Genomic DNA, 21,805 nt, shown 5'->3' with positions numbered 1-21,805 from the left:
AAGACAGAACTCCACAGCAGTTCTAAAGTGGTGCTTTGGGTTATGTGCAAATTATTCAGAACTACATACATTTGGAGCTTTGAACAACTTGGCATGGCCTCACATACACATCCTACTGAATGCAGCATCCCATTGCAAATGACACTGGCCAGATATATCAAGCACAGTTAACACTGGCACATATTACTAAGTGTGGCTGTAGCTCAATCACAGTCATTTAGCACACAGAACCTCACTGCCTCCAAGCCATGCAGAGGAATATTTTCTCTCTCTGCCATTGAAACCCATGGCACAGAGGAGGTCTCTTCTCTGAAAGGCAGGAAAATTTATGTTCTGAGGTTACAGAAGGGAAGCTGATGAATTTTTTATGCATGCTAATGGAAGAATGTAATGGCATCCTGCATGGAGAAGACAGCAGCCTGGGTAGTGGAGATACCAGTGGTCCAGGCTGCAAGGAGACTGTCAGCCCTTGAGAAGTACAGAAAAGCAGATGGGATTATTTGCCTGAAATCTTCCTCCATCCTCCTCCCTGATGCAGTTTGAGAATTACCAAACATGTCCTACCCTCTCCCACTTCCTCTCCTTGGTCAGAAGGATGACCACCAGCTTGGGATGCATCTGGTATCCGTCTTCACTGAACGACAAATTCCTTCCTTCAAAGGTAACATTGATCAGGTACCTGCAGAAGACAGAAGAGAGTAAGGAGAAGGTTAACATTTGGCATCTGAACCTGAAACAAGAGCCCACCTCACCCCTGCAGCATATGCAAAGATGGTAGAAGCATGGTGTAAACAATAGAAAATCTAAGAGGAAGGAGGTCAAAACACAGGACCATTACTTCAGGAACTGGGACAATCAGGCAAGGCAAGACAATTGCCTGTGTTTTGTAACTGGGATGGGGAAGCCAGGTCCCATCTTGGTTCTCAGTGAATTCCTGAAAGCACAAATAATGCCTCCTCCTTGGGGGTGTTCAAGGCCAGGTTGGATGAGGTCCTGAGCAGATGAGTCTAGTTGGGAGATGTCCCTGCCCATGGTGGGGAGGTTAGAGTAGATGATCTCTAACACCCCTTCTAAACCAGGCCATTCTCTGATTGTGTGATCTGAATCAGATCAGGAACAGGGCTAGTGGGTATTTAAACAGTGCAGTAAAAGTCCTTTTCCCTAGGGACAGGATCATGCCTTACACCCAGCAAGATCAAACTAAAGGGTGATCAGCCCTGCAAGTTGCCACAGCCAACATAATGATTCTCTTTGTTTGGAAAGACCCCATCACTTCTGCACAAGGCACCCCCCTTTGAGGCATCTCCTGTCAGCTGTACAAATGGACTGTTAAACAGTCCTTATCCTAAGGCCTCTTCACTCAGCTCTGGCAGGGGACCAAGATTACAGCTACACTCATTTTGAGGCCTTGCTGCATGGTGAGAGCATGTTAAAGTGGGGTTGCTGTAAATGAGAGTCAGGTATATTGTTTTCTTAATTGTCAGATCATCCAGAATGACACTGTGGGAAGAGGAGGAGGCAAATACACATTTCACAGTTCAGTGGCTTATATGACATCTCCATGGCACTCTGACAGTTTCTCCTGTTCATGTATTTCACTTCAGTTCACAATCCTGTTGCAAGAAGTAGATTTTGCCTTTGCACACCTGCTCTGGCATCAGCAGCATCACATCAGAGGTGACCAAGCTGCCTGCAGAGCTAGCCCCAGGACTCTGCCCTCCCGTGTTTTGCCCAGTTCTCCTAGAAATTACAGAAGCAATATTTCCATTACAAACATGAGAGGCTCTCATGCTCTATTACACCACGACACCAGCAAACATTTCCTGATATTTAGCTTCAGTTCATCCTTCTGAACTCAGTTTGAAGCAGTTTCAAGGGGAAAAAAAAACAAGCAACCTACACCAAAATCTGTTCTTTCAGTGGGTTCACACCTTTCCACTTTCTGCACACAGAAAATGCCCTGCTAATTTGATTAAGGAGCTGGTAACAAGGAAACTTCTTCAAACAAATAAAAAAGCAGGTCAGGATTTGAGTTTCTTCCTTTTCCCAAACATTTTTTTTGACCTAACTCCGTTAATCAACCAAACTCATCCACTAATTTCCCCTTACCAAGTGCAATCAGCAGTTATGTTTATTTCTAAAGGCATACTTGGTCCATGTTGTGACCTTCAGGGGACATGCACAGCATAGAAAACACAGCCATAAGGGAGCACAGTGTGAAAAATTTGCATCAGGAGGATTTTTCAAAGGCAGACTACTCATTATTTTTCAAAAGTTGGACTTATTCAGCACCCAAACACCAAGAGAGTCCCAAAATATCAGCTGCATGGAAAAATCTTAGCCATGCAGTTGATTGTAGTGATGTAAAACATCTGATGTCAGGACCACACATACTCTTTTTTCTGGCACTTCTTTCACAGCCATTTGCATTGCTCTGGTACTGAGGAACACCAAGCACAGACCACCACTGGGTATGTGCAACCTACCAGACCTATGTAAGGCTCTGGCAGTGGGAAAGACCTTCCAGTGGACCAAGATTACAGCTACACCCATTTCATGAATTCTCTGCACTGGCCACCAGAGTAACGACAAAGCAAGTCTCCCAGAAGATAAGGATGCCTTTAGCCTGATGGGAGTTGCAGGTTTTTATATGTCAGGAGTCAGAAAGCAGAGCCACTACCATCTAGTTAAACAGCCAGCAATATTAAACAGTTCTCAGCTCTTTCCCCTCCTACCCAAGGATGATGCCACTATGGGAATCTCCCTTGCACAGCCTGACAAGAAGAGTTCACAGAAATCAGCAATAGCTATGTCAAAGAAGGTGTCACTTCTGTTTGTTTTCCACTGGAAAGATTAGAACCACTAATAATAATCAAGGAGGGATCATCAGCATCTCCAATCCTTGGAGCTGCTTTGAGATTTACACTTAAAGTGGCACTAAAATCCCTCACTTTGCACCTTAATGACTGAAATTAGTCTCCAAATTTGGCACAATAACTCTTCAGAGGATTTTCTCTCAAACCCATTAACAATATGCTTACAAAAGTTTGCAGGAAGAGTGCAGTAGAAGCAGTTGCTGCTTCTTTAGAGTCACCTACACAGGGATGCAGGGTGAGAGCAGCACATGGAGAGCTGTGGGGTTTGCTCGGGTGTGCTGAGCTAGGGAACTCCTCCATGACAAAGAATCAGGGCTTGAAGGACTCCCTGGCAGAGTGCTGCAAGGCAGCCACACTTGAATGGCTCTGCCCTCCATCACTACTGCAGCAAGAGCCATTCCCTTCTGCAGCAGCACTTCCCCAGTGTGCCAGCAGTGCTGCTGCCTGCCCTGGTTCCTGCAGGCTACACAGGCTCCAGCCCCAAGCATGCAACCAATGGCCTGAGCCAACAGCTGCAGCATGGGGCATAACATGATGGTTGCAGGCTGTGCATACAGGTGAAGTAACCCAAGATGAAACTGTGACTGTAGAGGGCTTAATCCACAGTTTCCTGGATGGTTTGCACTCTAAAATGGAAAGAGAAAGAGGGCATGAAGGGGGCAGACACAATTTGCTGGAAACATCATTCAGCAGAGAATTTTGCTTATGTGAGCATTTCTAGTGCTGCTCAATTCAAGTACAGAAGGGTAGAGCCCTTCCCTAGTGCAGTGGCCCCAATGCCACAACTGAGTCAGGCAGAAGCAAAACACACGAGACACTGTGGAAATAGGTGGACTTTGTGAGCTCTTTGGAGCAGACAAGCAGGCAGGAACAAAGAAGGAAGGGACATGACCTTGGGCAAAAAGCAAATCAGAATCAGGGGGACTTGATTCCTTACCCTGTGCTCTGACCATTAGGTAACATTACCCACCCCAAATGTGAGGCTGTCAGCCCTGCAAGTTAATGGAGAGTGTTTCAAAGACTGGTTGTCATAGGAAATAGAGCATTAAAACCACATCAAATGGCCAAGTTAGGACCAGCAGAGAGATGTGACATTTTAAATGGCTTCAGTTAGTGATGGAGAAAGTGTGGAGAGGCAAATGTGGCAGGCAGAGGTTGCTTGTGGGGAGACAGGGAGGGTGTTAACCAAATTTTTCTCTATCTAAAAGTCAGCTCTTAAGAAGATGCATATGAAATTACCACTATCTGCTCCTACTTCTGTGTCTGGAGCCTTGCTGGGAAACAACTCCTCCTGACTGGGTGGGCAAATGTGGATCTTGCCTCGATTCAGTCCATCGCACTCCTCACTTCACACGTGTGCACACACACTCACTCCCCTGTGCCCTGTCAGTGCTTGTTATGCTCCAGTGAGACAAGCAGCCTGTCTGAAATGGCATCATTATCCTAACATCCACTGCTTCTCTGAATAAGATAGATCATATAAATAAAACAGCCTCTCCACCATCTGCATCAGTCAACTCAGCAGTCCAGCACACGAGGGAAAAGCAGGGTGTAGGTGGAGAGTGGGGAAAGAAAGGCTGTGGGATACTGCTATCAGAGAAGATTTTCAGGGTAAAAGGCAGGTGGAGTGTGATGCAGGATAAGGAGATGAGGATGCAAATCACCATCAGTCTCTTTGGCAACTCAGAGTAATGAGAAACACTGAGGCAGAATGTTAGCAGCAGTGAGATGAAGGCAATGAAAGACCTTGACCCCAGAGAATCTGTGTGGTGGCCTTTTTCTTTTCTCTAGATACAGCATTAAAAACCCACAAGCCAGAGGTACCAGGGTGAGACATAGCTGCCTGCCCACATCCACTTCATGCCCAGGAAAGAGCAAAGATGGGTGTGTGCCTTTTAGCACAAATGCCCACAGCTCCAAACCATGTTCCCTCACTCGGCACCAACAAGACCTACCCAGCCCTGGCTGATGCGAACAGCCTGGGCAGAGTGCATCAGTCCTGCCCTGCAGCATGTCCAGGCCATCACAAACACCTGCTCCTGGACAAGAATGGACAGACATAAAGGTGGGTAGACTCAAAGGACAGGGAAAGGAAGTTTAGAACCAGCGTATTTATTTACAAATGAGAATTCTGACCTTCAAGTGACAAGTGATTGACAGACAATGATTTAACCAGCACTAGCTAGCTGCTAATAGCTTCTGCTCTCATCTGAGAGACTGAAATGTGGTAGATTACTTTTCATGGAACAATGCAACAGATCCCTTTGACTTCTGATTTAAATCTCCATTTCCCAAGCCCATTGAAAGCTTAAAATAATTTATGTATTTTTCCTCTATACCATTGCTCAACATTTCCACAGCTGCCTCTGCCTCAGAGGACAGCCAATCCATGCACAGCAGCTATACAGACCCAGCTGTAAGTGCACAAATTCTCTTGAGATAAGGCAGTCTCTAGAGGATGCCAAACTCATTTGCTGACCCCCAAAAAGGTAAGAAGAGGCTCAGCCTGGGCCTTTGATTAATCTTCTTCATGGTTGGTACTCTCCAACACATTCACTGCCCTGTGCTGCCCCAGCCTCCTGTACTGCCTCTCCCTGCTGCAGTGCTGGTAGCTTGTGGGCTTGTGAAAGGCAGGCACATCTGGCTGTGTTTGTGCAACATCTGTCTGGTGTCGAGTACGATTTACAGCCACAGGATTCCACACGAAGGGCACAAGTGCAGCTGATTTTACATAACAAGGGGCACGGACTCTGCTCTGTCTGCCATCATGAAGAACAAAACCAAAACAGGATAGGAAAAAAATAGAAGCAAACACTGACTAGGAAAATGTAATCTTAAAGGCACAGCATCTCGCACTTCATTTGCTCCTTTCTCCCTGACTGCCAGCATTACCACTGCACCTGGGAACATGCACTGCAAGAAAGGAAGCAAGTGTAGAAAAGAGACCAACCAAATCCCAAATTGTGCAGGCATTCTGCACCAGGAAATGTGTCCAGGCTACAGTGATTGTAGACTACTGGGAACCAACGTGACCACAGGCTTAGAGAAACGGCCAGAGCTCAAGATTGTTTGCTTTGTGCAGAGAGGTTAGAAGAGCATCTAGAGTAGGAAATATCCCTCAGGTTTCAGCATAACAGAGTTATGAGAGATTCATTTGGTTTTTCCCTGCTGTCCACATGTTTTTTAAAAGACAAGAGACAGATACCAGACTGGAATAGTGATAGCCAGCGGACAGCCACGGAGTGATAGTGTTTGATCTGCTGAGATTCTGGCCCTTCACCTCTAGGAAGATTAATTTTCTTGGTGCTAGTTCCTGAGCTGCAAAATACTCACTTCTGGTGGAAGACAAGTCTCTACTTATTTGTGCTTGCTGTTTCTCCATCATATTCAGCAAAGCTGTGTTGAAAACAACATCCATGTGTGTGCTGAGACTCCCAGCTGACAGCTCCTACATGCAGTGGAAGCATGAATCTTCTCCACCACTCCCTCTCTTAGTTGTAAAAAGAAAAGGAACTTCCACTTTGTTCCCATTTCTTCTATTTATCTACCATGAATTTGTCATTTCAGAAGGACTCTGAGCTGACAGTTCCTGGAGACCGAGAATATATCTATCCTCAGAGTACATAGGGAGCTGCAGCAATGGCAGGGCTACTTCCCGACACGCACTGCTTGATCCTAATGAGATGGGACCTTTCCTGAGAACAAGGAGTGAAGCTCACTTTCTACAGCCTCTGCAGTCCCCACTCTCCCTCCTGAAACTGTAAGAGGAAACTCAAGCACAGAAGCACAGCGGTTTGCAGTATGGACAGATCTTTGAGATCTCTTCCAATCTTGGTGATTCTGTGAAGTGTATAGAGGGGGAACTCATTGTGCAGGGTCATGAAACTACCCCCCCAGGGGGGGAACATAGGGTTAGCTCCAACCTGGGGCAGAAATTACAGTAATAAGGGGCAGGTAAAAGGCTGCTTGTCCAACTACTTCAGGGAGCTTCAGCGATTCCACAATAACCTTTCTTCCTCGTACCTAATACCATCTAGGATTTGATCTCTCACTTGCTTTTCACCCTGTGCAGTCATTGCGCCTTTGATAGAAAGGGAAAAGATGTGTTGCCATTCAGGTCTAGCAGTGCTTTACACTCCCTTTGCCAAGATGCTGCTGGCAGTACCAAGGCCAGACTGTGGGAGTTAGGTCACTTGTAAGATGGCTAGCTACAAATTGGGATGAGGTGACCTATTTATGGAAAAAAAGAAGGGCAGGATAAAGCTTTATTTTGCCCCATCTGCTATGTTGGTCACGGCAATATCTTGAAAAACTCAATCAAAGCCAAATTTTTCTCACACATATCCTGACTGCCCTATTTTCACAAGTGGCAGAGCCAGGAAAAAATTCCTATCAAACTCATTTTTCAAATGGGAAAGTGGGATTAAGAGCTTGGCAATGACATTTTTTTCCATGAGGAGGTCAACATGTTGTCAGAAAGAACGAGAACAATAAGATCTGAAAACTGTAATGACTTTGGACAGAAAATGAAGCTTGGTCCTGCTCCCATACAGACCAGCCTGTCGCATGACACCTGTGCTCTCTTCGACGGACAACAGCCCAGGTCACAGGGTCACAAGATGTTAGGGGTTGGAAGGGACCTCTGGCGATACTCGAGTCCAGCCCCTCTGCCAGAGCAGGACCATAGAATCTAGCACAGATCACACAAACTACATCTGCAATGTGCCACCCCTAAAATGTCCAAGGGAGAAGAGGGAGAAGAGGGAGAAGAGGGAGAAGAGGGAGAAGAGGGAGAAGAGGGAGAAGAGGGAGAAGAGGGAGAAGAGGGAGAAGAGGGAGAAGAGGGAGAAGAGGGAGAAGAGGGAGAAGAGGGAGAAGAGGGAGAAGAGGGAGAAGAGGGAGAAGAGGGAGAAGAGGGAGAAGAGGGAGAAGAGGGAGAAGAGGGAGAAGAGGGAGAAGAGGGAGAAGAGGGAGAAGAGGGAGAAGAGGGAGAAGAGGGAGAAGAGGGAGAAGAGGGAGAAGAGGGAGAAGAGGGAGAAGAGGGAGAAGAGGGAGAAGAGGGAGAAGAGGGAGAAGAGGGAGAAGAGGGAGAAGAGGGAGAAGAGGGAGAAGAGGGAGAAGAGGGAGAAGAGGGAGAAGAGGGAGAAGAGGGAGAAGAGGGAGAAGAGGGAGAAGAGGGAGAAGAGGGAGAAGAGGGAGAAGAGGGAGAAGAGGGAGAAGAGGGAGAAGAGGGAGAAGAGGGAGAAGAGGGAGAAGAGGGAGAAGAGGGAGAAGAGGGAGAAGAGGGAGAAGAGGGAGAAGAGGGAGAAGAGGGAGAAGAGGGAGAAGAGGGAGAAGAGGGAGAAGAGGGAGAAGAGGGAATTAACCAGGTTGGAAAAGACCTTTGAGATCATCGAGTCCAACCTATCATCTAACACCATCTAATCAACTAAACCATGGCACCAAGCACCCCATCCAGTCTCTTCCTACAATGGTGGCTTCACCACCTCCCTGGGAAGCACATTCCAATGGCCAGTCTCTCTTTCTGTGAAGAGCATCTTCCTAACATCCAGCCTAAACCTCCCCTGGTGCAATTTGAGACTGTGTCCTCTTGTTCTGGTGCTGGTTGCCTGGGAGAAGAGACCAGCACCCACCTGGCTACAACCTCCCTTCAGGTAGTTGTAGACAGCAATAAGGTCTCCCCTGAGCCTCCTCTTCTCCAGGCTAAGCAACCCCAGCTCCCTCAGCCTCTCCTCACAGGACTGTGCTCCAAACCCCTCCCCAGCTTTGTTGCCCTTCTCTGGATACGTTCCAGCAAATCAACATCTTTCCTAAACTGAGGGACCCAGAACTGGACACAGGACCCAAGGTGTGACCTAACCAGTGCTGAGTACAGGGGCAGCACCTCGACAGGGGAATGGATATCCCCTGGAGATTTAGTCCACCCCAGTATAATGAAGGAGAAAAAAAATAACATAACATTTCCATGCTTGTAATTCCAAGAGACAACAAACAGGATTCTATGGCAAAACATATCATCTACAGGCTGGGGTCAGAGTGGCTGGAGAGCAGCCAGGCAGAGAGGGACCTGGGGGTACTGGTCAATTGTAGGCTGAACATGAGCCTGCAGTGTGTTCAGGTGGCCAAGAGGGCCAATGGCATCCTGGCCTGCATCAAGAACAGTGTGGCCAGCAGGAGCAGGGAGGTCATTCTGCCCCTGTACACTGCACTGGTTAGGCCACACCTCGAGTACTGTGTCCAGTTCTGGGCCCCTCAGTTTAGGAAGGAGGTTGACTTGCTGAAACGAGTCCAGAGAAGGCCAACGAAGTTAGTGAGGGGTTTGGAACACAGCCCTGTGAGGAGAGGCTGAGGGAGCTGGGGTTGCTTAGCCTGGAGAAGAGGAGACTCAGGGGTGACCTTATTGCTCTCTACAACTACCTGAAGGGAGGTTGTAGAGAGACAGATGATGGTCTCTTCTCCCAGGCAGCCAGTACCAGAACAAGAGGACACAGTCTCAGGCTGCACCAGGGGAGGTTTAGGCTGGCTGTTAGGAAGAAGTTCTATACAGAGAGAGTGATTGCCCTTTGGAATGGGCTGCCTGGGGAGGTGGTGGAGCCACCATCATTGGAGGTGTTCAGGAGGAGATTTGATGGGGTGCTTGGTGCCATGGGTTAGCTGTTTGGGTGGGTTGGATTGGTTGATGGGTTGGACACGATGATCTTGAAGGTCTCTTCCAACCTGGTTTATTCTATGTATTCTAAGTTAATTAAAAGAGAGCTAATGAAGTGCTAGAAAACATATTTTTAATTACTGGCAATACTCTGCATGGGCCAATGGCTCACAAATGTATCTCTATCATAATCATACTCAACCTTTCTCCTCTTCCAAGTGTATCATAATTGTTCTATGTATTCTATGTATGTACAACTTTTCTTCCAGCTTTCTCTATTTATTTATTTTTTTTCCTGGAAAAATGACAGAGTGCTAAATCACTCCAGAGTACACACCTGCACCTTCCAGCCTCACTGGAAACAAAACAGAAACAAGGGAAAAGCGTCTTAAGAGCACGCTCTGGTTGAAGCTGGAAATATCTACAAGTCTCACAGGAAATCAGTCTATTCTCAGAAAGGGTTGGGTTTTTTTTTCTTAAACCCAAAAAGGTTTGATAAAAACAAATACACTTCTGAACTGACTCACCAAACCTTTAAGTAATAGAAAGTGGCCAATAGAAAAATAGCTTTAAGGTCAAAATTGTACAGTGACTGGATAAAATAAAAACTAAATGTTCAGTCTAAAATTGGATCAAGCTGCAAAGCTTTACTGAGTTAATAAACTCCTGCCAAATACTTGCTTAAAGTATTATTATTTTTTTTATTGCTATCTCTTTCCATCCTTCCTTATTCATTAGGAACAGGTAACAAATCATTTCTCTCCAAAGCAATGCTAGGCTTGAAGGTATTTCTCCCATTTGAAGGGACTGAAAATCTGCTTACAAGGGCCAGTAAAGGCACAAAAAATTACATTTGTCAAAACAGCTGACAGTGGGTTGTAATTATGTCTTGGCATCCACCTAGCAGGTCACTGATGGAAGCCATACTACCACAAGCAGGAAAGTACAGAAAGGTTAAGTGATGTCCTTCAGATCTGTTTATCTGTCTTAGGGCGCAGTCATACAAACGTTGATAGGACAAAAAGTCACAGAACAGAAGTTAAATGAGGCTCTTCACAGTGATTTTTCACCCAGGATGGTGTTTATCAAGCTCTGTCAATTTGCAGAGTGGTATGAAATCCTCCAGTTGAACTATGGTCACCATGCAGTGAATTTAACCCCAGTGCCAACAGCCTTACTTTCCTAAATCATTTCTACCCAACCCTTTGAAATATCCCATGGACTGCCATGGTCATGGGCCAGAGCTTAAAACAGTTGGCCAAGCAGATGTCCATGTCAGCAGCCCCTTGGGCTTCTGGAGATGGCTGGTGTGCTGGGAGTCAATCATCAGGGCATCTCTATATTTACCTAGCGGTCATCACAGTTTCTGTTCTGAGAATCCCAACCAGCAAGCAGGTGAGCACAAATCTGCCAGCAAGGTCCTTCTCACCACTGCCAGAAGCCAGACGAGGCTAAACTAGCTGGAGAGATTGAAACAAATCCCTTCGTTAGATTCTCTGCCACAGCAGACTAACTCCACATTTTTGACCCACCAAGAAACCACAAGTGAATGGGGGGGGGGGGGGTGTCATTCAACGTTTGTTAAGTGTTGAAAGCGTTCAGGCATTTGTAAGGGCAGCAAATCCACAGCGCTCACAGAAGCAGAGTCATTGCCTGCAAGGAGACTCAGTCCAAAAAGTGTGACTGGATTTGTTCCTGGCTCTGGAGTGGTTCTGCCAAGATGGCACCCTAGCACTTTCTTCCCTGTTACATCCCCATAGGGGAATTGATTAAAACAAACAAACAAACAAATAACCACTCCTGTCAGTAACTGTGTGGGGGTCTAGAGGCTGCTCCTCCTTTGCCAGAGGAGCCACTCTCTCTCAGCTGCTGCTCCCTCTCCCTTCTCTCTCATTCTCTCCCTCTGTGGGTTGATGTTTCCATGGAAACGTGTTCTTTAGTGCCGCTGAAATTACATTGCATTTAAAGCATTAACCCTTCCTTGGGCTGAGGAAGGTCTCAGACCAATTAGGGTTCTTCTGGGGTTTTTTGCTCCCTCTCCCCTTTAAACTTCCTTGTGATTTTTGTTTTTCCTTGCAGCATTAAAAAAAACAACCCTCATTCTTCCAAAGAAAACCTTCCAGCCAGCATTGATCTGACAAGGGGCAGAGGATGCATCACCAGTGGGATAATGTCTAAATTAAGACTTTGCTTTTCCTCTTTTTTCCTTCACAAAACCATTTATGTCTTTTTCTCCACACTACACACAAACGGTGAAAATGATGCAGCTAGCAAAGAAAGTGAAGAGTGAGATAGAAGGAGAAGCAAGCAAGGCATGAGCTTCAGATTAACACCAGACCTGAACCCCTTGCAGCCTCACACTGAGCAGCAGATTCTTCTTTGCAAAGTGCCGTAATTGTAGATCTCACCACTCCTCCTCAAGCCTGCCTCCCCTTCCTCTTCACAATCACGTCCGTAATTAGCCACCCTTGTCTCCACTTGCAGTTAACACTCCAAACGCTACTGTAACACTTACTGCAATCAGTATCCTCCTCAACACCAGCAACCTTCCCTGTGCCACTGCTTCCCCACCCAAACTGCCATGTCTGCCATCCTTCCCATTGGCTCTCTACTGCTAACCATCACCCTCTTCAGCACTTCCAATGCAGCCATTGCTGAGGTACTGCTGCCTTCACTGCAGCCAGCTCAGTTGCACAACCACTGGCACCTTCTGCGCTCTCACTGTGGGGCAACAAGGCTCTGCAAGCTACAGTGTCCCCATCCAGGTGCTCCCTGGACCCCAAGTCACAACTCAGAAGTTATCCTGCAAACCCTCAGCCCCCAGCCTTTCCTTATCCCCACCCCTGCCACAGCCATAACCCCTCTGTACTCTTCTTCCACATCATTCCATTTCCATACTCTGGGCAAACATAAAAGAGAGATAAATACAAAAAACTCTCTCTCCAGTCTTTCACCCAGGTTGCTACACTCAGACACAATTTTTTTCTGCCCCCAAGGGCCATGATTTGACAGCTTGCAAACCCATTTCTTTACCTCTACCTGCATAGCTACAGGGTCCATATTGCCTTGCACCATCTATTTTGGGTTTCCCAACGCATACAGAATACTTCAATCATATCTCACCATACTCATCTCTTGCCCCAAAAGTCAGAGTGTGAAGCCTCATGCTCTGAGCTGGGTGCATATGTAGTGCCATGAGGATGGATCAGTGTGGGAGGAAGATGCTATTCTGAAATGAATTATAAATATGGATAATAAATTCAACCTAAGTCTTTTCTGCCTGTCTCTAGTGGGTTCCCAATATGGGAGATAGAAATATCATGGGTACATTTTGAACACGGCTGGGAACACTGCCAAAGTCCTACTCAGAGTTCACACATTTACATCATTTATATCACATCCGAATTGTGCTTTGTATTATTAACTTTGTAGAGTGTTTTGTGATGTAGTTTGTAGTCCAGGCTCTGTTAAATAAAGTTACATGCCCTCTCTCTCTTCCTTTTGGCAAAAGAGAGAGCGATGTCTGGGGCTGCACGAGGTCTTGCTAAGCAAAAGGAGGGCAACTGGGTCTGCTGATAGGTCAGTACACTCCTACATGCTTACACAGTGCTCTGGAAAACCTTTTGGGATCCATCCCTGGTGCTTGAAAGATGCTAAAAGAAAGGAAACATTTGCCTTTTGGTCAGTGGTTCAGGTCCTAAAACAGAAGGAGATTGATGGTGACTGTGAAACATACAGATGGGATCCACCTGAGAGGTGCCCAACATGGCACTGCAACTATGCAGGCTTCTTTCTCAGCAGTGTCAGAAAAAAGATTGAAGATAGAAGGAGAGAAACAACCCAGGGCAAGGGACTGAAGAAGTTATGCTTGTTTGGAGACAAGAAAGACATACCAACAAGGAAAGAGCTAGAGCATTGCTGACAGATCAGGCCTTTTGCTTTCTGTGGGTTAGATCACAGCCTGTGGCAGCTGAAGATCCATCACCTTCCAGGAATTAATGCAAAAAAAGAGAAACTACAATGACCCAGAACTGTGACTTTATGGTTTGGTAAATCGATCATTTTTCCAACAGCTTGAAAAGACTCCAGGTTATGCTCCATCACCTACTCCACATGCCCAATTTAGACTCTGTGGCTATTATGGCATCTGAGGCCAGGCGAGCAGCAAGTGACTCATGTGCCTGGTACACACAGACAATGGAGGGGGTAACCACAGTGCGTGGGTTAGGTGTCTGCAGCAGGACGCCTGAATGTAGCTGCAGAGAGACAAAATGTTCAGGAAACATTGAGGATGCACAAGAAAGAGAAAGAATCAGCTTCAGCCTGTGTGGCTGCATCTCCAGTGAGTAAATGTGCCATTTCACTCTAGAGCTGCATTTGATCTCAAATTACTCCTTTGCTGCTTCTCTGGGAAAAGGTCAGTCTAAAGAAGCCTCAGGCCTGGTGTTAACATTGCATCCAATAAAAGACTCTCAGGAGGTCTGAAAAAAAGTACAGGGTCCAAATCTGAGATATATTATCTGAAACCTTTCACTTCTCCTGAGTAGTCAGAGCAGGAAATCTCCCAAGAATATTTCTTTGCTCAGGAGAATTCCAGAACTCCTTGGACCTAGAAACACTGTGAACAAGGTTTTCCAACACGTGTTTGAGGATTCCAGGCCACAGTGCCCATTACAGGAAGTCTGAACACAGTACAGATGGAAACAGCAAGCATGCTGGGAGTGAGACTAGAGCATTTCCATGAAGAGTGTAGCAGAGGGTCAATTCCTACATCTACTACCATACCAGAGGGTCAATTCCCACATCTGCCACCACACCACAGCTCCTTCCAGTTCAGAGCTACACAGAGCAGTAAAGCTATCAGAGTGCACCAGTGCTTTCCAGAGATACCTAGGCAAGTTTGTTTAGTCTGAGCAGAAATTGGACTGACTTCACCTCTAATTTGTGCTCAAGCTAACACAGAAAAATGTAACCCACAAATCTCACACACAAGTCCTGACAGAGTGTGGACATACCCTGAAGGCTTGGGGATTAGCATGAGCACCGGGTGGGATAATGTGGGCTCTCGTTCTGGTCTCATTCAGTATCCCTGGCTGCATCGTTTCCTTAGCTCTTGCTGTGCACATATTGTAGCAGTGTATGAGTTGTCTGCACCCTTTTCTGTTGGCAGCCCTGACTATGATCACTTCAGAAAAAGCAGCCTTCAGAGGAGGCACCTTTCAGAAATCTCTCACTCCTCCTTTTTTGCCAGCATGTCTTGGGCTCTTAAACGTCATTGATTCAGAAACCAGACTCCAAATCACACAATCCCTTCAAAAAACTGGTCACAACCTCCAGTGCCACATCAGCACTTCTGAAAGCCATAACCCTGCCAGGGACCTCATCGACTGGAACTCTGCTGCTTCCCACCACTCTGCTTCCAAGAGGACCTCCAGTCCGAGACAGAGACTTCCCTCTTGCCTAGGGACAAGGTTTCAAAGGGGCAGATGGAGCCATCCCTCCCACACTTTAAACTGAAAAGCAAACTTTTAACACCTAAGAAAAAAGCCAACCCAGTGGGTGGGGGGAGATCTGAAATTCTTTGTGGATTATGGCTTTTCCATGGCAACAGGCTTGAGAAACAGGAGGGCTGGAGAGGGGGGCGAGGAGAGGGAGGGTGGGGGAAAGGAAGGCAGAGCATGAAGAAGGAGCGAGCAGCGCTGGTACATTGCCATGGAAACCCTCTTGCATCAGCAGCCAACTGCCAAAGTCAGTCAAGATCCCAGAAATGGGCTTGGAGGGGGGCCCAGGAGGGGTTAGGGAGGTGGGAACCATCACCTGAGCAGCCCTGAGGCTACCACAATCCCGCAAAATCCAGCCCCACTCCTCTCAACTCTTCCCTGCCAGCCACGACACTCTCGGTGCCTTGGCAAGACAGAGCCACATTTGGCCCAGCTGAAGAGTGGGAGGAAATATGGATCAGCAAATGAAGCAACCAGGGCAGGGGGTTGAAGGAGCAAGGCACAGAGAGATAATGTTTCTGATGGTCGTTGGTTTGCTTTCCACCTTTCTGGATCGATTTGGACCACGCAGATGTATTTGTTTTCACACCCCAGATGGCTGAAGAGAGGGGATGTCATTCCTAATCACTGGAATCAAGAGGGAAATGTTAGTTCCCTGTAAACTTAACTACTGAGGCAAGAAGAAGGGCCATGTCTGACTGAAAGTTGTTGGGTCCACGTTTGCATATGGCCATGTCCCTTTCGACTGTGTCTACCCCACTTAGTGCAGCTAATGTCCAAACCTATCTCCCAAGACATGACAGATGTCACCATGTGGCGGCCAAGTGAAAAATTAGAGGAAATTCTGCTAATGGAAATGAAGCACACTGTGAAAATGAGTTAATGCTGCCTTCTCACCCTCTTCTGCAACATTGGGAGGGCAGGCAGCTCCCTGAAATTAACCATCAGCCATTCATACCCCTTTTGCACTCTGTATTTCTCCAGAAGCCTTTTGTTGCCATAAGAAGCACTCAAAGACAGACTTTGGAGAAAGAACTTAAAAAGGGCTGGCAACTTCTGCTAACCCTTGCTAGTATTTATAGTTGTACCCCTAGGATGGTAAGGGATGGGTGAGTCGTTTCAGGCTGCAGACGGCTGCAGACGGCAGGAAGGAATTGACTCCTACTCCAACCACACAACTGGCTAAGCAAATTGTGGAGGAAGATTCCCTTCTCCTGAAGCATCTGTTATCACCCATCTGATTGCACAATGAATCAGTAGTATGAGGACAGGCTGCTGTGAGGGTGGGGGAAGAGGGAGAGAAAGACTGCAAATCAGACAGTTACAAAGCACGAAGATGCCAGTTTCCACTTTGTCACTGAAAGGACACAGAGCAAACAGAGAGGGCCTGGTTTATAGTCTTTTAAGCTCTTTGGATTACTAATGAGAGTATAGCATCAATGAAGTAGCTTCACTTTTAATGCAACAGTAGCTTGGTTTTCCTATATACGTTTCAGAGCAGGATCTCTGACCATTCATCTCTCTAAATCACTTGTGCTGATGAAATAAAACAGCCAGCCTGCACTGACAATGCTGCAGCAAAAGCAAAAGCCTCAGCCCAGGCTCCAGAGCCAAACCACAGCTCTGCTGGACCACAAAGTGATTCATCTGTACGACTCTGCTTATTACTGAGCCCCAGCCCAGGCCAATACACCATTTCTAGGATATTCTCACCACTAGTCATGCTACCTGGGACAAAGGGAATGAGCATGCATGGCAGGAGAACTTTCCCCAACTTGCCTGATGAGGGAAGGGCACCTGACTGAGCCTCCTGAGGTCTATAAATTCCCAGCTTTGTCTGGTACAAAGTTATCACAATGATGCCTTCATGAGTTCAGCATCAGGGTGAAAATTGTCAATATTGTCCCAAGCTCCCACACAGACTCCTGGAGAGACATGAAATCAGTCTGCATTTTGGAGGAAGAAAAAGGAAATTATAATAAAGACCTGCTACAGACTTCAGTAGTAAGTAGGTCAGTGCAGAAAAGAGTCAGCACAGGATTAGGTTGTTTTTTTCACATGAACTTTGCTTGGGCAGCAACCAATAAATCAAGTCCAGCTCAGTGCTGATTTCCAGATCTTCATTGAGAAGATCCTGGGAAGCCTCTACAGCTGGGACCAGGTGCTAACAGGTGAGCTCACAAAGGATATTTCTGTTCAGGCTGGGCTCATTTAAAAGCTTGAAGTAAGGTGATGGGTGTCACTCTGTAGGTCAATATGAGGGATGGTGCTGGGGCAAGGTAGTAGGCTCAGATGAGTACAAGTTTGGGTCATAGCTAGCTGCAACATGTGGTCTGATTTGGAGCCTGGATAACATTCCACGCCCTGTAGGCAGTAGAAAGATTACAGAATCATAGAATCACAGAATTGTTTCAGCTGGAAAAGACCCCCATGGTCATCAAATCCACCATCAACCTAACCCACTAGCTGAGACAACACTGTGATTCCTATCCAAAGGAAAAGTTCCTTTCTCCAGCAAATCTGCACCTTCCTCAAAGGTGAGAGCAGCAGCCAAAGGACACTTGCTCCCCTCAGAGGACAGTTCTCTCCCTAGGGCCCTTCACTGTCCATGCAACAGCTAACCACACACAAATGAAAGGAGCCAGTGAAGATATTCTCCTCCTGACCTCACCATTGCAATTGCTCTTCAGAAGCAAACTTCAACACAGGATGCATGAGTCAAAGGGGCAAAGAATGATTTCTTGTGGCCCAGAGTTTGATTCCAGAAACCTTCCATTTCTGAGCTCTGTGGTGGTTCCCAGCCAGCCCACCAGTTATTTAGCACTCACAGACAGCACCAAACAGAAGCCTAGCTTGGAAGCTGGATTTTATGGGCTGCCTTGCGCCTAACACAAAACTTTTCTTATCCCTATATGCCCTGCACCTGCATCTGCCTTCAGAGAAATGGGTAGGCTATTAAATATGGACTTGTATCACTTACAAGATCCTAGCTGGCCTATCTGTGAAATTGCTCTCTGTCTCTTGAAGGCATGCACAAGAGACATTCTGTTCCCCCTCTCCTCATCCTCCATTGATGGATTTGGTCTGTCAGCTTGTCAGCTTTCATTGGGCACTGTTTGACATCAGTCCACATCGGGGCAGTGAAAATCTGTTTGCAGTCAGCTCTTCCAGTAGCTCCTGTGGAAGAGGGGAGGCTGACCCACTCCAAAATATGCTGCCTCAGCCAGCTACAGAACACAGATGACAGTGCTGTTAAACAAACCTCGAGTCGGGGGACCAATGCTACAGGTTTCTCCAGGGTCTGTTTGGCATGGCAGGGAAAACTGAGAGGTGGGATGGGGACCTCATGGCTCCTGGATCCCACTCTGCTGACTGAAGAAAAGGCATTTTGCATGGTGGAGGTTGTGCAGGGACGCAGCTCAGAAGCGTGGGCCCTGGAAAAATGTCCTGAGCATCTCTGGCCTCTCAAGTTGCAAATGTCATCTGTCAATCCCAGGTTCAGTCCTTCCAGAGCAGTCCTGACAGGGGTAGCTGAGAAGAGACATCAGAGGCTAGCTGGGCCTGCAGTGCCTCCAGAGGGTCAATTGCCATGGTACATCAAGTAGTGAGTCATTCAAAATAGGGTTTCTTGACCCTGCTTTCTTAAGTTCCAAAAAAATTATGCTGTTTGCTATCCCTGAATATCCTTCTCAGACTCTTTATAGAAAGCCAGAATCAGGGCTATTGTGGCTATCATAGTGTCTGGGAAGGAAAACACTAAATTATTAGGAATTATGAAGTAGTCCTTGTGACCCCCTCCCCTTGGATTCATTTTATCCTGACATGGGGAAAACCATGTGAGAGCAGCTGGGTTTCTAGCAATGAGCTGAGGTGCTGTGATGGGCAGCTCAGAGGCTGGATGACTGAGTGTGGCCTGTAGAGATTCCCAAAGGGAACCATTTTGACAGGGAAAGAGTGAAATGTGCTGGAAAATCCACGTATGGGTCCAGCTTCAGCCTTGCAGCTCCACTTGCAGCTGCAAGCCCTCATTTAGCAAACACTGCAAATGTGACATCATTGACATCATTTGGCATTGCAACCCTTGATTGGTAAAACACTTCTACAGATGAGCTCTTCAAATTGCAATTTTGTGCTCTCCTGCAAAGTAAGATTTATTAAGGCTGTGAAAGGAGAAACACTTGATTGGATTTCTGTGCCTAGAAAACAAGATTCCAGATACTGTCCAGCCCCACCACACCATGCACTGTGAGACAAGCAAATAAAAACACACCTCAGGATAAAAATATCATTACACCAAACAATTGTTAAGGGTTATAGAGAAATTCAGGTTAGAAGAGGCCTCTGGAGGTGTCCTGGTATGGCCTTGCACTCAATGGAGGGCCAGCTTAGGTAGTTTTTTCCCATCTATTTTACAATGAAATAATGAAACCTCAAACTATGATTATTAACTTACTTGTCACCTGCTGTTTCATGTCACAGTCACCTGTTCTTACACACCTGCACAAAGCTTTTTAGCCCACCTTCAAATAAGTATGAACAGAAGCAATAGGGTCTTTCCAGTTACTCTAATAAACACCATAATAAAAATCAACTAAATAAACAGAAATACCAAATCATCCTTCAGTCACATATGATGGGTACAGAAGAGGAGGAGGAGGAGGCCAGACCAAGAAAGGAAAGAGAGAAGGGCAAACAATGTGACTGTAAACAAGGGTGGATGGAGAGGCAGAGTGTGCTGGCAGGGGGAATCTCTGGATCTGTTTTAGCAGTAGTAAAAGCATTAAAAACTTTGCAAGCAAGGTTTATTACTTTTGAGTTTCCTAGCCCAATGTGCAGGGACAGTTGAGATAGGTAGCAATGGTTTAGATACTAAAGCAAGCTTCCTTGCTCTCAAAGTCTCCTTTCCACAGAACCACAGCCAGTGCGAGCTGTCCATTTGGGGTCTCTGACCACATTATCTGGTCTCCCACCACTTCAGTTATACCCTAGGTATAGGCAGAGGGACCCATGGCAGAAATTACTCAGGTGCACAGTTACAAGGGTGAAAGAAAACTGATGAGGATATTGGAAAGGGAGCTGCAGTTCCCTTCCTTGCTCCAGGACATACAGCAGAAAACAGAGATTAAAGTCCCAGAGTGAAGAGCAAGCATATGGCCAGCCTGAGTCATTTAAAGACAAGCCTGTTCTCCACCTCCCAGCCCTGCCCTGTGCATCAGTTTCATCATTATCTATGACAATGATGACAGAGGATTCCCACCCTGGAACAGAGCTATGAGAGCATCTGCAACTCCCTCCCAACACTGCCCAAATGAGCTTCTTCCTGTCTCTGCAGAATTGATGCATAAGCTTTTATTGCTCCTATCAAGCTCTGTGTAATAGCTGGGGCTAGTCCTCTTCAGAAAGCTGGCTAATCCACACTGGTAGCTTTTTTTAACCTATTTGCCATAATAGTCCCTTAAAGCAGCTATATCCATACATTAATTAGACACTATTTTTAAGTCTTCTCCTTTTATCCTTTTACTCTTGGAGCATTTTACATTTGCTGTATCCTAACCCCGGGAATTACCATTTGCTCTTGGAATGCTGAAGAAGGTATGGGAGAGTCCAGCAAAGAAGTCTCAAGAAATTAGTGCTGAGAAGGAAGAAGTACAAGCAAACTCAAAGACAAAGGTCAAGGCAGCTGAAGGACTGGGAAATACATGGGAGAGAAACACCTTGAGAGCACCCTGCAAAAAGGATCAGCAGGGCGGGAGGGGAAAATAGGTGAGAGAAAGGATGGATCTCTTGGTGCATGCTCTGGTCAGTGCCACTTGACAAAGAGCTGTTTTTCCACTGCACCCATGGCAGTCCTGGGTTAGACTTGGCAGAGGAGTACCTTTGCCAGTTCCCTTTTATAACTGGGCCCTCTTACCCATGAACTTTTGAGAGGTACTTCTAAGAGGTTCTTCTAGAGTCATGGATATGGCAGCTGACTACCTGAAGGAATTTCCTATAAGCCACATATCTGGAGAGTTTTCTTTTTACTCCTACCTCCCAGTCATTGATAATGACATCAAATAAAAGGGATTGGAGTGGGGTGGAGAGGGCCAAGAGCTCCCCAGCACTGACTGGCTCTTCAAGGGTGTGCAGCACTGCCGAAAGTGCCAGCTTGCTATTTCAAACAACACTAAGTCCTGCTGCTAAGGGCTTGGCACTCACTTGGGACTAAAAAAAGAGTAGTTCTTATTAAGGAGGCTGATGTAAAGCCCAGAGCAGGGGGGAGGGAGGGGAGAGGCAATGGTGATGTGCAAAGGGAGGACATGTGATATTCATTCAGTAAAAGAAAATGAAGAGCTAAAGAATGTGCAAGGTTAGTATCAGCTGATTTTCCTGCCCTCAAGCCTCTTGGTGCTTGGAAGCTCAATTGTCTGGGGTGTTTTCTTCACACCCCACCCTTCTCCCAGCACCACGCACCACACACTACATCAGACTCAGCCTCTCACACTTGGAAAGAGAGCACATATCCAAATCATAGATTAGAATGAAGAGCTCTGCAGGGAGGGGTGCTTAACCTGAAACAGGACTGGCCCTAGCTCAGAAATCATCACCAGCTCCAAGGCTGCGGGCAGCTTTCCTGATGCCAGTTATCTCTAGCCCCCATGGATGCATGCAGCCACTCACTGCAAACTGGAGAGAAGGCACCGTGCCTGTGGGAAGCACATGCAGGGTGGGAACACCCACACCTTCCCTGTTCTATCTCTCTTTGTTACTCCTGCTCCAACCTTCTGGCTTTCCCACTC

General features: G+C 46.6%; 1 protein-coding gene across 5 annotated transcripts in view; it reads right to left on the bottom strand.

Moving 5' to 3' along the window:
• GRIN2B (glutamate ionotropic receptor NMDA type subunit 2B) overlaps positions 1 to 21,805 on the bottom strand; it is a 294,512-nt gene that overhangs the window by 86,825 nt on the left and 185,882 nt on the right. For all 5 annotated transcript variants that reach the window (XM_068142627.1, XM_068142628.1, XM_068142629.1 and 2 more), the window contains one exon: positions 565 to 679. In XM_068142627.1, the coding sequence (XP_067998728.1) occupies positions 565 to 679 (115 nt within the window). The remainder of the gene's footprint in view (positions 1 to 564; positions 680 to 21,805) is intronic.

Source organism: Melanerpes formicivorus, unplaced genomic scaffold (genome assembly GCF_026170545.1).
Source record: "Melanerpes formicivorus ecotype bairdi unplaced genomic scaffold, bMelFor1.0.p_v2 SCAF_8, whole genome shotgun sequence".
Taxonomy (NCBI): Eukaryota; Metazoa; Chordata; class Aves; order Piciformes; family Picidae; genus Melanerpes; species Melanerpes formicivorus.
The sequence above is the reverse complement of the archived record's forward strand: the minus strand, read 5'-3'. Positions and strand labels throughout refer to the sequence as shown.